Source organism: Lissotriton vulgaris, chromosome 1_1 (genome assembly GCF_964263255.1).
Source record: "Lissotriton vulgaris chromosome 1_1, aLisVul1.2, whole genome shotgun sequence".
In the NCBI taxonomy this organism is placed as follows: domain Eukaryota; kingdom Metazoa; phylum Chordata; class Amphibia; order Caudata; family Salamandridae; genus Lissotriton; species Lissotriton vulgaris.
In genome coordinates, this window is record NC_141685.1 from 1072022852 (window position 1) to 1072038385 (window position 15534).

General features: G+C 48.0%; 1 protein-coding gene across 1 annotated transcript in view; it reads left to right on the plus strand.

Annotated features, from left to right (window-relative positions):
- The first annotated feature begins 4817 nt into the window (after positions 1–4817).
- CACNG2 (calcium voltage-gated channel auxiliary subunit gamma 2) overlaps positions 4818–15534 on the plus strand; it is a 370168-nt gene continuing 359451 nt past the window's right edge. Inside the window, exon 1 of the mRNA XM_086963226.1 lies at positions 4818–5820. Coding sequence (XP_086819352.1) covers positions 5610–5820 — 211 coding nt within the window. The 5' untranslated portion in view covers positions 4818–5609. The remainder of the gene's footprint in view (positions 5821–15534) is intronic.

The window sequence follows — 15534 nt, forward strand, 5'->3', positions numbered from 1 at the left end:
TGCCAGACAGGCTTTTAGATTAAGAAATATGATTGAAGAAATGGGTCAATAAACCCTCCCTTTCCTTTTTCACTCTTAAGTCTCTCACAAACACCTTCTTGAGCACCCATTCTATCAACAAATTTTCTCTGGAGCTACGAGTTCATTATTTCGATAAAAATTGCTTGAATAAATTGTATGCTGTTTGCCCTTTTTGATCTATTCTCGATGTACCTCATGTTATTGTTGTGCTTACTCTGTGAAGCACTCTGATACGTTCGGGTCTAGTTTGCGCTATATAAAACTCTCACATAAACAAATAATCACGGTATGGTACTATAGTACTGCCCAAATTATTTAGACATACACAGTAGCCAGATCTCTCCTTCATATGGTAATCTCTCAGCGTAGCTACGCCTAGTGTGGACTGAGGACAGTGGCCTTGTGGCCAGTACCTATTGCGCACCATCTGCAGCTATTCCCAAGGGCCACTAGACATGGGTTGCACTTTTCTAGTACCATTGTTAGCAGGAAACATTGGACACTGGGCACATCGTCTTATCCAGTAGACCCTATATTGCTGAAGATATGAATGAATTAATACTTTATAAAGTGCTACAAGTACCCAAGCCTCGGTGCCGTGACACTGTGGGAGAAGGCAAAGCCAAGAGTGCTATTTAACGAGCCTCTTTTTTGTTATCTTTCCCTGAAAGCCAAGTAGTTGGATTCTGATCCAATATTCATTGGGAGCGCATTGCTAAGCTTCGTGGAACAATCAAATGCTCTTCTACCAGTTAGAGCTTTTTTTTATCTTATAGCTGGAAAGCAGAAAGCCAGCAAAGGAACGAAGAGTATTAAAGGGACAGTAGGGAGTAATATGGGACCTAAAGGCTGTAGGATCTCATGGCCGATGCACAGAGTCTTGAAAACAACGCTCTTCTGCAGCAGAAGCCAGCGCAGAGCGTGTAAATTGTTCGAGACAGAGTTACAGCTAGGCATGCCTAATAACTAGCAGTTCTTTGCTTCTTAGACATATCATAATTGGACATTTTTTGCCAGTACTTGTTGTTTAACATGCATCTCCTTGGCCCACCCATGCTTTCTTGTTGTCCTTCCAGAGCCAGCATCCTAGAGCCAGTCCTGTAAGCGACCACGGTAGAAACAGCTTTTTTTGCAAACCAGTCCACAGGTGCAAATGGTGGATCCCAGCTCATGCAAACTTGCCCACCATCATTGAGAAAATGTCCCACACTAGTACAAGATTGCTGGGCACAAGTGTACGGTTGCCCCGCACTTGTGAAAATGATGCAATCTGGCTCCAGCAGTCAGCTTCCAAGAAATGTCTTTTTAATAGTCCTATTTAAGGAGCTATCTTCAAACCTGGAAACAACCATTGCAACGCAGTCATTACAATGCAACATCCTTTACATTGCATGTCACTACAATGCATGCCACTACAACGCATGCCACTACAACGCATGCCACTACAACGCATTATAAGGTAAGTAATGGGAAACAGTCATTTTTACCCCTACACTATCCAACACTTACCCTACTGTTGCACTCACTCGAGTGGGAGTAGTAATTTTTACCCCTACACTATCCAACACTTACCCTACTGTTGCCCTAAAAGTATTATGCGTTGTTATGGTATCCGTTGTAATGGAATGCGTTTTGAGTGTAGTTTGTAAAACTGGATTGTGATGGCATGCATTGTAATGAATGTTGCGATGTTAAAATTGCATTGTAAAGGCGTGTGTTGTAAATGTTTGCGTTGTAACGTGTCCCATTACTTCAAATCAACAGAGTTCAGCAACAAGGAATTCTCTTATCAGTTCAAGCGGCCCTTTAGGTCTACAGGGACCATTGTCAAGGTGTTGACGCTTATTAGACCCCATCAAAGAGCTGCCTGTTTAGAGCTTGGCATCAAAAAGATGTCCCTTAAAGGCCTCCAGTGCTTGACATCAAAGTGCTTGCCACTTCATAATTGCAGAGCCCAACTTTAAGGAGCTATTCCTTAGACAACATAACTCAGCAACCAGGGGCAGTTCCTTAAGTGCACACAGCGGTCATCTTTGAAGAGCTGTCTCTTCAGTGCACGTGGTACGCAGCATCGAGGAGCTTTGCCTTCAAGCCCACAGAAAGTGGTTTCAAGGAGCTATTCCTTTTGATCCACAGAAGTCAACATCAAACAGTTATCTGTTGAGTAGGCACAGTTCAGGGAATTTGTCTCTTTAGAGCTTGTTATCAATGAGCTGTCTCTTCAGAGCTGGACATCAAGGAGATGTTCATTCAGATTTTGACATCAAGAGATGTCTCTTTGGCATTTGGCATCAATGCGATGGGCATTCAGTGCGCTGCGCAATGGAGGTTTACCGGTCTGTCGCAGCACAGGGGTGACTCAAAAGGGGTCACAGACCTAAACATCCAATGGGTGCCTCATTTGGTCCCATAGGCTCCTAACATTTTATCGCTGTCTTAATGGGTGCCAAATGCCTCCTCGTTCCACAGCTGTTGTTAGATATCATGTACTCTCAATGTTCTCCAGCTGCCTCACTGGATACCACAGACCTTTCATCTCTCAGATGTCTCCTTTGGTACTACAGACCAAGGGCATTGTGCTTCTGTCTCATTGGGTATCACCGTCCTCTGCGTCGTCCAGGTGTCTCACTGGGTATCACAGACTCTCAGCGTCCTACAGCTGCCTGATTGAGTACAACAGACCTCAGCATCTCGACACTACCTCATTGGCTACCACAGCCCTCTGCATCGTTCAGTTGTCTCATTGAAAACCAGGAGCCTCAGCATTCTGCTGCTGTCTTATTGGGTCCAACCTCGTGCTGCTTCCTCATTGGCTCCCACAGCCCTCGGCATCCTGCAGGTGTTCCATTGAGAGCATATGACTTTAGCATCCCGTAACTGTCTCGTTGGATATGACAGCTTACCAAAGTACACTCCTTGGCTAACACAGACCTCAGCATCCCACATCCGGCTTATTATGTACCACAGCCTTCACCATCTCCCCATGTCCTCATTTAATGCAACAAGCACAAGCATGCTGCAGGTATTTTATTAGGTACCACAGCTCTCTGCGTCCTACAGAGCTGTCTAATTGAGTTACACAGAACGTTGGCACCTGGCCTGCCGCTGGATACCACAGCTCCAGCGTCCTCCACCTGCTTCCATGGCTGTCACGGATTTCAGCATCCCAGCGATGCTCCATTGAGTACCACAGAATGAAGAGTTACAGACCTGTGCATCCATGCCCTTACTCATTGGTCACCCCAGGCCTCCGCATCCATGCAGATTTCTCTTTCGGTACCACAGACCCTAGAATCCTAGAACTGCCTCATGTGGTACCTCCGGTTTCAGCATCCTGCAGGTGTCTTATTGGGAACTAAACCCTTCTGTATCCTACACGTGTTTCAATGGGTACCACAGACCTCAGCATCCTGCCTTGGCCCTATTGGGTATCAGAAACACACAGCATCCTCATTGGGTACTAAAGACCTCAGCATCCTGCAGGTGTCTCATTGGGTTTCATAGACCTCAGCATCCTGAGGGGCCTCATTGAGTACTACATCCCTCGCATCCCGCCATTGGGTACCTCAGCATCCCCCCCGCCCCCCTCTCCCTTGCTACCTCGTTGGGTACCACAGCCCTCAGCATCCTCCGCCGCAGGATGCAGGCGCCCTAACGCGCCACTGCCACCCCTTCCTCTCAGCTGGACGCGCCTTGCGCCACCCATCCTGCCGCACCGCCCCTTGCCCCCACCCTCGGCGCGGAGAGAGCGAGGGGGGCTCCTGCACCTCGAGACCGAGACAACGGAGCAGCCATCGGGCCCGCCGCCTGCAGGATCGCGGACCCCCACCCTCGGAAGGGCCCCCACAGCTCGGAGCTCGGCCGCGGTTGATGGCGCAGGCAGTGGCCCGGGCTCGGCGGGCGCCCCCCGGCTGCGCGCCCCTCCGTCCCGCCGCCGCACTCTGCTGAGGATGCGGCAACCCCGCCGCGCCGCACCGCGCCCGGCGCCAGCTGCCCCCGCCGCGGCCCTGCGCCCCCCGACGGGCCCCCAGGCTCGCCGGCGCTAGCGGAGGAGGACGAGACGCAGCGGACGGACGCTTCTCCCGCAGGGCTGCGGTGGCGGGGGCGCCCGGGACCGTCCCTCCCTCCCCGGTCTTGTTATTGGACACACAGAAGGCACATTCAGAGACATCGATATATTCCTCCTCGTCGGCGAGGGGGGGCTCTTCCGGTTGAGGTCGAGCTTCCTCGTCGTCGCATCGCCTTCCAATTCCCGTCCCTGGACGCTGCCGCTCGCCACCCATCGCATCGGTACGAGCAATCTTAACACGAGAAGGTCTCCGGAAGGCGCAGCCAAACGAGCAAACCTCCATTTGACACGGCGTCCAAGGAGCGGACCTCCTATGAATCCATCCCTGGAAGCTGTATTGAGCAAGCCATCGCCTCGGCCAAGCCAGGAGACGTCCCTGCCATAAGGTCCCTGGGAGACGTATCGAGCCAGCCGTCGCCTTCCGATTTTTATCCCTGGAACTCGTACTGGCCACCCAAACCTCAGCCTTCCTACTACCGTCTCTGGTGGTTGCAACAAGCTTAGCCTTTGCTTTCCTGCTCCCATCTCTGCTACACGTAACGACCAAGCTTTTTCCTTCTGATTCTTGTCACTTGAAGGTCCACTGAGCCATCCTTAGCGTCCCGATTGTCGCCCTTCGAAGCTGTATCAAGCAATCCTTCCCCATCAGTCATCGTTCCTGGAAGCTGTATCAAGCAAGCCTTCGCCTGGTAATTCTAAGCCTCTGACTGTTGATCATCGTCAGCCTTCCAATTATCAACCCTGGAAACCGTAGTAAGAATCAACCCTTTGCCTTCCGATTATCGTCCCTGCCAGCCCTATCAGCAAGCCTTCGCGATTCGATTATCGACCCTAGAAGTCGTCCCAAGCAACGTTTTGCCTTCAGCTTATCGTCCCTGGAAGCCATACCAAACAAGCCTTCATCTTCCGATTATCACCCCTCTTTACCCCGAAATCCATACCCAACGACCCCATATTTTGCGATTATCATCCTTGGAAGTTGTACCGAGCAACCCTTCACCTTCAGCCTATACAAGCTGTATTGAGCAATCCTTTGACTTCCCAATATTGCGCCTAGAAGCCATACTGATCAACTCTTCAACTACCAACCCTGGAATCTGTAGCAAACAACCTTGCAGTGCTTGATCCACTCCATCCTCTGAATAGGAGTAGAACACCCCATCATCTTCCAAATATCTTTGACAAGCAACCCAAACCCAACTCTTTAGCTTGGACTTTAACGGAGAAACCACTTGCCTTCCAATTATCCACTGTGGATGCTGCCCGAAAACCCTGCAGCAGATCTTGGATTTTTTCCCATTCGTGGGGTGATTAATTGATCAATTGTTTTTTGTTCGTGCAATCCCTTTATCCTCAAAATCTGCTGCCAGCACTGTTGGGCACTTGCCTTGTAGGCAGTGGGCACAATATTGTGCCTGTCGTGCAAGGACCCATACCAGCACTGCACGATCCTTTAGTACCCACGCTGCCCTGATCGGTATCCGAGGAGGGCGGCCAGGGCGCTGTAGAATGAGGGACCATGGGGGTCTTTGACAGAGGTGTTCAGATGCTCTTGACCACGGTTGGTGCATTCGCAGCCTTCAGCTTGATGACCATCGCGGTGGGCACCGACTACTGGCTCTACTCCCGGGGCGTTTGCAAGTCCAAGTCAGTGAGCGAGAACGAGACCAGCAAGAAAAACGAGGAGGTGATGACCCACTCAGGCCTATGGAGGACCTGCTGCCTAGAAGGTATGGTGTTTGCAACTCTGGGGGCTTCGGGCGGGATCTGGGGGTTGTGCGTCTCATCTATTGCTTGATTGCTTCATTGGGGCCTGTGTGATCATTAGGGGGCAGTGTATTATTAAAGAGCCAGTCATTATCAGGAAGTGCTACAAGTCATCACAGGACTGACCACATCATTGGGGTATGCTGGGTACCATCAGGGGTGCTTGTGCTTCATCGGCGGGCCCTAGGCCTCAAAAGGAGGCTGTTTGCATCATCAGTGTGCCCTAGACATCAGGGGATCTGTGCATAGTTAAAGGCCTCTACACATCATCAGAGGGGGCCTGTTCATCATCAGAGGGCCGTATTTATCACCAAAGAGCCCTATGCATCTCCAGGAGGCCTATGCATCATCAAGTGGCTCTATACATCTTCAGTAGGCCCTATACCACCTCAGATAGCCCAGCACATCATTGGAGTACGCTGGCTACCATCACGGGTTCTGGTGCATCATCAGCGTGCACTAGCCCTCAGGATCTGTGCATCATTGAAGGCCTCTACACATCATCAGAGGGGGCCTGTTCATCATCAGAGAGCCCTAAGCATCTCCAGGAGGCCTATGCATCATCAAGTGGCTCTATACATCATCAGTAGGCCCTATACCACCTCAGATAGCCCAGCGCGTCCTTGAGGTACCTTGTGCACCATCAGGGGGCCTTCTGTGACACAAAGGGCTCTTACCATCCCAAATGCGTTCTAAGCATCACCAGGGGCCACACACCTCATCAAAGGGAGCTTATTTCATTGGAGTACCTTATGCATCACCAGTGGGCCTACACGTGCCCGATTTGCTTGCATATCAGGAAGCCTTGCACATCAGAGCGTGCTGTGTAAATCGTGAAACTTTTGAGGTACCCTGCCTCGCGTCTGGGCATCAAGCATTTACAGGGGACACTGCACAACTTTGGGGGCGCTATGCCAAATCAGGGTACCATACATATCATTGGGACATGTAAGTCCTTGGGTCACCTCGCAGATCGTCAAAGGGCGCTTGGTGCTGTTGGGGCCCCAGTCATCAGGGTACTCGTCATCCCCTGTGGTAGGTGTTCCTGGGGTATTCGGGATCCCTGAATATTCTGGTCATCCAGGTGTGTGTCACATCTGGGTATTTTGCCCATTGTGTGTTCTGGAGTTCTGTGTGTTGCACCCTTCAGTTACTCTACACATCTGTAAATGGGACACACATGAGTATTCTGCACATCTGGGCTTTGCAGTTGCCCGGCAATCTTTGTTTTCTGCGCACGTGTGCATTCTGCATGGATTAGAATTCTGCACACCCGAGTATTCTACACATCATATATATACATCACACACTAAGCACCCCTGAGCCTCTACAAGTGTGTTGTGCACGTGCATTCTGCACATCTGATACATCAGGGTATTGTGTCCAGCGGACATGTGTGCACGTCCAGTAGCCTGCTCTTCTGCACACGTGAGCATTGCACGCAAGTGTATTCGGCACTTCAGTGTTGTATGAACATCTCAGCATTTTGCACATCTGAGTACTTTGAGCATAAGAGTACTGTGCACGTCAGAAAACCTGCACGTCTATGCATTGCACATGAGGTATTATGTATTGAGGGGCATTGTGCACACATTTAATCCAGCACGTATTCTGCGCACGTGAGTATCCTGTACGTCATTTAATTAAACACATATCTGTTATACACGTGTGTTCTGCATATTTAGGTATGGTACAAAGCAAGTATTCTGCGCATCTGTGCACTGTGCACACCTGGCTATTGTGCACATGTGGCACTGTACACATCGGTTATTCTTCAGGCTTTGGTATCTTAACCATCAGATATTCTGCGCAAAAGTGATATTTGGCAGTCAGGGGTATTCCGCTCCCTTGAATATTATGCACACGTATAAAGTGCATATTCCGTTATTCTGCACACCTGGCTATCTGGCACATCTGGGTATCCTGCCCCCTCAGTATTTCCACCATTGTGCAGTCTGCGCACGTGGGTGTTCTGCGCATTCTGTATTCTGCACATCTGGTTATTCTTCACAGCTGGGCCTTCCGCACTTCATATCTTTTCCACTTTGAGTGATCCGCACTTTCCCCGCACATTGTTGGTCTGAATAGCCCTCACATCTGGCCATTGTGCGTGGATGGACATGCTGCTCACGTACATTCCGCATTCCTGGTATTCCGCGCATTCTGCTCTATAAACATCCGGCACCTCTGGTCAGCACACACATCTTGGTATTTTACACCCGGGGTGTTCTGCACATCTGCATATTTTGCACGTCGTGCATTGTGCACATCTAGACATTTTGCACATCCGTGTGCTCTGCATATCTGTGTATTTCTGCAAGTCGGGTATTATTGAGCACATCCGGGTATTCTGGACATCCCGGTGCTTTCCACCTCTGGAAGTTCCGCCTTCCCGGGTATTGTTCGTCCCCCTCCCACCTCCCCCTTCCTTTCCATTCTCATTCCCCGGTTTCCCTTCTCCTCTCCCTTCACCTCTGCCCCTCCTCCCCGCCCCCTCGTCTGTCACCTCCCCTTCCCTCCCCCACCGCCGCTTGCGAAGGCACCCACAGTCTCCATTTCATCTCTGCCTCCTCAGCACCTTCGAGTGGAGGGTACCACTGTGCAGGGGGAGGGGAGCATCAGGCCGTCAATACACTCATGCTTCTTGGCATGGCTGGAGATGCGAGGGGCCCGGGCTGGGAGGGGAGCGAGTTCACTGCATTCCTTTCATGCATTCAGGAAGCGTCCATTATAGAAGCAGGCGGCGGGCGGGGGGTATCTGCCATCATTCTGCGGGACAGCCCTGCCATCCTGTGGCACCCACCTTGGCGAAGAGATGGCATTGTTACATAGAGAAGGGGTGTCACTGGTATACCATCAGAAGAGGTGTCACGGCGGCGCCCTCAGAAGAGGTGTCAGCGTGATGCTCTCAGAAGAGGAGTCGCTCTCTTGCTGCCAGGAGAGGCTTTCATTGGTCCGTACGCGCGAGCCAGAGCTCGCAGCTCAAATGTGAGCCTTTCCGAGCTCCTCACAAGCCGCAGACCTGTCCGAGACTCCCGGGTGGTTTCCCACAGGAGGACGGCCAGACCAAAGGCCCGCAGGAGGCAGTAGCCTGGAGTGAAAGGCAATCCAGCGTCATGAAACCCAAATGGTTATCCAGCCAGGGATCATCTCAAAATTATTAAAGTGCTCACAATAAAAAGGCGGACCACTCAAAATAAATTACCTCAAATAGTTTGAGGCAAAGGCCTCCTGGACGAGACTACAAAGGGGAGGAACGTTTAACCGTGCACTACGTAATAGGGCAGTAGCCAGTAGTTCCTTTAGCGCGAACATCCCCTGTCTCTGTCAGAGGTGCTGAAATGTGTTGATGCCAGAGGCCCTGTCCAAGGTGCTGAGACCTTTCTGTGGGCAATTCTTTCAGCGGCAGCACTGTAGTTGTACGCGGGGTGGACAGGATTGCCTGTGGACTTCCCTCCCTGATCCTTCTGTCCAAGGTGCTGACCTGTGTGGACATTGCCTTCAGTGGCCGCGCCTCTTAGAGCTGTCCAAAGTGCTGACATTTGTGGGCATTTACTGCAGTGGCAGAGCCCCACTGTTGTGTCCGTGGACAGTACTTGCAGTGACAGTGCTTCGCTGTACCATCTAAAATGCTGGCTTCTGTCTGTGGGAAGTTCCCCCAGGAGTAGGGCTTCGCTGTGGGTCCCAAGGTGCTGGCTGACCTCTGACTGCGGACAGGTCCTTTATTGGCAGCACTTCACAGTTGTGCCTACGGTGCTGACCACTGCCTCTGAGCTGTTCGCTTCCTGTCAGTGGCTTGAACAAGGCGCCCTGGCTGCTGACGTGTCTTTGGACCGTTCCTTCGTGGCCGCGCTTCAGTGTGCGTCCATGGTGCTGACCTCTGTTCGTGACAGCTCCTGCAGTGGCGGATCTGTCCAAGGTGCTGAAGTCTTTCTGCTGGCTGTTCCTTCACTGGGGTGCCCCAATCTTGTGTTAGTGGACAGTTCGTTTAGTGCCAGCGCCTGCTTGCACCTGCAAAGGTGCTGACCTTTGCATGGGGACAGTTCCTTAACTGAGACCTACTCACGGATCTGCCACAGGCGGGGCAGTCTTCCTGTGGACATTGTTTTCAGTGGAAGCCCCAATCTTTTCTTTGAAAAAGTGCCAAATCAAGATTCGGAACCCCATAGCCGGTGCACTGAAAATGCCCAGTTTTCTGGTATAGTACCCTAAGGCTCCCACTCCTATTGGTGGAGCTAGTGGGTCCAGAGAGCAGGTGAGTAGAACCTCAGATGAGACATTGTATCTTACTAGCCCCTTCTTAGAGGATCTGTAGCGCTTGCCCATGCATAGAATGCCACAAGGCACTGGATTGAGGAGGACAGCTCTCTTCATAGATGATCTGAGTCGAGTGCTACAGGGTCGGCTTCTAAGCATCTTCTCGCGGTGGCCAGATCTCCCAACAGGTATAAGTTCAGAGCCATCGGATCGGCTTCGCTCCAGTACCCCACTATCTGACATGTGCTCAGAGAGGCCTTGGCCCTCAAGTATCCCAAAAGTAGGCATATCCCTCAGGTATCTCATAAGTGGACATATACCTCAGGTATCCTATAAGTAGAAATATCCCTCATGTATCCTATAAATAGGCATATCCCTCAGGTATCACATAAGTGCACATATCCTCAGGTATCCTATAAGTATAAATATCCCTCATGTAGCCCATAAAAAGGCATAATCTCTCAGGTATCCCATAAGTAGGTATATGCCTCAGGTATCCCATAAGTGGTCATATCCCTCAGATATCCCACAAGTAGGCATATCCCTCAGGTATCCCATAAATATACATGTCCCTCAGGTATCCCATAAGTAGACATATCGCTCATGTATCCCATAAATAGGCATAAACCCTCAGGTATATCATAAGTAGCCATATCCTTCAGGTATCTTATACGTAGAAATATCCCTCAGGTATCTCATAAGCGGGCATATTCCTCAGATATCCCACAAGTAGGCATACCCCTCAGGTATCCCATAAGTAGGTATATCCCTCAGGTATCCCATAAGTGGGCATATCCCTCAGATATCCCACAAGTAGGCATATCCCTCAGGGATACCATAAATAGTCATGTCCCTCAGGTATCCCATAAGTAGAAATATCGCTCATGTATCCCATAAATAGACATAAACCCTCAGGTATACCATAAGTAGCCATATCCCTCAGGTATCCTATAAGTAGAAATATCTCTCAGGTATCTCATAAGTGGGCATATCCCTCAGATATCCCACAAGTAGGCATACCCCTCAGGTATCCCATAAGTGGCATAGCCCTCCAGTATTCCATAGGTGTACCTATCCCTCAGGTATCCCTTAAGTAGAAATATCGCTCATGTATCACATACATAGGCATAAACCTTAATAGGCATAATCCCTCAGATATCCCATAAGTAGGCATATCCCTCAGGTATCCCACAAGTAGGCATATCCCTCAGGTATCCCATAAGTGGACATATCCCCTAGGTGTCCCATAAATAGGCATACTCCCGTAGGTATCCTGTAAGTAGGCATATCCAACAGGTATTCCATAATTAGGCATATCCCTCAAATATCCCATAAGCAGGCATATCCAACAGGTATCTCATAAGCAGGCATCTCTTTAGCAGGGCAGTGCCCAGATGGCTCTGGCATAGGAGGGCTCAGGAAGGTGTCACCCACATGGACCAGTTATGGAGTCTTCGTTGCATGCGTTGACGAGTCTGTGAGCCCAAGCTGCTTTCCAAGGTCCATAGAAGGCGGGAGTCATAACCCAGCACAATTTATGGGGAGTGTGCACCATATACCTGGCATGTTATAGGATAAGAACCTGACTGTACTGCTCAAAAGTGCCATGCTCTAGCAGAGTAATGACAATCGACCCCCTCCCCCCCAATTGCGAGCCCTGTGACACACTGTCCTATGCATATGAAATAACACATCGATCTCCCTAGAGCAAACTAGTTTACTTCAACACTGAATTACACAAACCTCTTTAAAACTAAACACCCTACTAACCACACACAACCAACACAAACAAGTAACAAACCATGATTCCTCCATTTCAACATGAAAGTGGCTCCAGAGTCCAGACGGAATAAGCGCTTGGTGTCATAACGGTGCCTGAAAAAACAGCTATACAAGTTCAAGTAGCCTAGCATAGCATAAGTATGCACAAGCAAAAACATAGAAGATCCACTAAACTATAAAAAAATATTAATCACGATTAGTTTTAAAATCAGTGTGTATGCCACATATTAAACATATCCATTGGATACAAATTGTATAATAGCATTCATTCAATTGATAATTGTATTCTTACCCTAAAAGTAGACCCTACCACCAAACTCTTGCATTGAATCCAAATGGTTCCTTTTGTGCGAAAATATCACTCACAGTTAGAAATCACAGCTTTTTGAAAGTATTTTCTTCCAAAATGTAAGTCATCAACCTTTTTCCTCAATCTAAAGTAGTAGTAGCGCCCTATAAGTGAAACAAAAGGGGGAACAGCGTTTACAACGCAACTTTTACCACGCACTACCTTTACCATGCAACTTTTACAACGCAAGTCGTTACAACGATTTGCGCTAGGGGGCACTGTAGGATAGGAAATGGTTTAATTTACTATCCAAAACCTACTATCCACGGGGACTGGAGTTGGAATAGTAAATTGAACTATTCACTATCCAGCGCCCCCCAACGCAAGTCGTTGTAACGACTTGCGTTGTAAAAGTTGCGTGGTAAAAGCATGCATTGTAAAAGCATGCGTAGTAACGACATACATCCAAACAAAAGCATTAATATCATTAACACACAATGCCTTCTGAGAGCCCATATGATTGCTTCACAGAAATGAAGATGTATGGAATAGCAACACAGAATCAAAAAATTCTATTCTCTTAGTCTAAAATTCACCTGTTGTCCTTGTATGACAATAACCTCCTTGGAAGTTTCTCCAAACTTGAAAGTCAACCTTCTATATCAAACTGAACCCAACCACGACCACGGTGGCAGACTTCATCTCCACCTCCAGGACTATCTCACCAGGATGCACATGCAGACTTCTCGTCCCTCCTCCCAGCCTTTGCAAATTCCTTGGACTTTACATTGACTCAATGATGTCACTGAGCATGGCATGAGTGATGTAATATGTGAGGTCATTAGCAGTGCATTGTGAGTTTGTAAGTTCTAGTTAGCTCAGCTAACTGGAACTGCTGAATTTCACTAATTTTGTATGAGTAAAATCTGAGTCTACCTATAAGCTGAATCTAAATTCATCATTAACCTGAGGACCCTGCACCCTAATGGGTTGAACCAATCGGAGGAATTATATGTGCACCTGTGACCAGACAATTGAATCAGAACTATATGTACAATGACCAGTGAATATTATCAGTATGAGCCAGCCTATTGGAAGGCAGTACAAAGGTTGATACACAAGCCTATTGGAAGGCGCATGAATCAATGCACCAAATTTTGAATCATTTAATCTATTTGTTGAAAGGGTTGCACTTTCATTTATCTTTAATTTTTTGTCAAACTATCGGAAAAACTACAAGGACCAGAATCCTTAGCACACCATGTGACAGGAAATACCCTTGTTTTTGAAAAAAATGAAAAAAATGTGTTTAAATGTTTGTGGGTGGGGCAAACCCGGTGATCGTGAGCTAGGTGGAGTGACACCGAAACGCGTAGATCTCTGCGCCTGTTGCCCTTTGAAATGAAAGAAATAAAAAGGATTGCTGTTTAAATCCAAGTTGGCAGTGCGACCCGTTGTTTTTCCCTGTTGGGAGAAGTTGTGGCGATAAATAGCGGCTTGGTTCTGCCGCAGGATACCGCACATGCGAGAGCGCTGCACAAACTTCCGCGAAGGAACCGCTTTGGAGGTAATATATATATATATATATATATTGCTGCTCCAGAATTGCACCGAATCCTTGCACTCTCGGGCGGGTGCTCCCCAGCGGATTGTGCCCTCCGCAATATTCTCGCTACAAGATTCCCGCGGTATTCCCCGCAAAGAAGACAAGCACTCAGGGTGGCGAGCTCAGAAGTTTATTTGATGAGCTCACGGTGTCCAGACGCGTTTCGGCATTCGCCTACGTCGGTGGTAACATGGCGGTGCCGAAACGGCCGTTTTTTATGTTTACTCGTCATAGACATTGTTAACGGACCATCGCGTTAATCATAATCGCCATCTTGTAACATGCATTTGGTTAGTTTACATTCACCATGAAATCATGAAACAGGATTGTTTCATGATTTCATGGTGAATGTAAACTAACCAAATGCATGTTACAAGATGGCGATTTTGATTAACGCGATGGTCCGTTAACAATGTCTATGACGAGTAAACATAAAAAACGGCCGTTTCGGCACCGCCATGTTACCACCGACGAAGGCGAATGCCGAAACGCGTCTGGACACCGTGAGCTCATCAAATAGACTTCTGAGCTCGCCACCCTGAGTGCTTGTCTTCTTTGCGGGGAATACCGCAGGAATCTTGTAGCGAGAATATATATATATATATATATATATATATATATATATATATATATATATACATATATACACACACACACACACACACACAAGAATCTCGCCAAATTCAACTCCTTCATGGAGAAAAACAAGTGTGGACCGCAATTCTGTGCAAGTATATTCTTTTATTTAACTCCGTCTGCCATAACGCGTTTCAACCGTGTCCGGCCTTGATCACATGACAACACTGACTCACCTGATCGGCTCTTTTAAAGTGACAGTGCCCAACAAACCATTAATGGATAATGACAACAGACTACCTCTCTGTAGAGAAACCGCATAAAGTTTAAGGCTCTGTGCATTGCTTATAAGGCATCTCGCAAATCTGGACCTCTCTTCCTCAACAATGCCTTAGAAGCATATGCTCCCTCTAGAGACCTCCGGTCCTCTACGGCAAAACTCCTCATGGTCCCCCAGCCCGCACAAGAACTGTTTCCTGGGGTGATAGGCGTTTTACCGTGGCAACGGCAAAACTCTGGAACACCCTCCCAGCTGAGATTAGATCCAGCCAGTCTCTATTGGTCTTTAGAAGAAAGACAAAAACCTGGTTAATCAACCAGTAGCTCCCTGCTATATGGCACAAGTCCACAGTCCTTCAGGGCCGAGACACCCACGGGTATTTGCGCGCTTTATGAATCTTATAAATAAATAAATAAATAAATAAAATGTACCATTATAAAAGTATAAATACCATTTCTAATAAAATACATTATATTTATATGATCACGTACTATAACTCCACATTTTGTACTGGCTAATGCCCTATTGATCACAATAAATATTGCATGGCTCAAATGCCGTTTTCTTTTTCTGTTGATTTCTTTCACCTTACACTATGGTTTTATTAAACTATGTGTGCCCATATATCAAATCTACACGCTCCTGAATCAAATCCTTCTTTGATTACTTCAACAATTTTTCAGCATTTGCTTAAAGTGATCAGTGCTCAGAACGTTCCTATTCTACACATTATACAATCTTAAATACATATTGCACTTTTGGCCTAGACAGGGTAATGTACTTGTATAAATACCATTTTTTTATACACACCTTTTCCTGTCTATTCATTTCATTATGCATTCATCTTTATGCGCAAATAACAATTACTAAATAAAGTGACTAAGTGC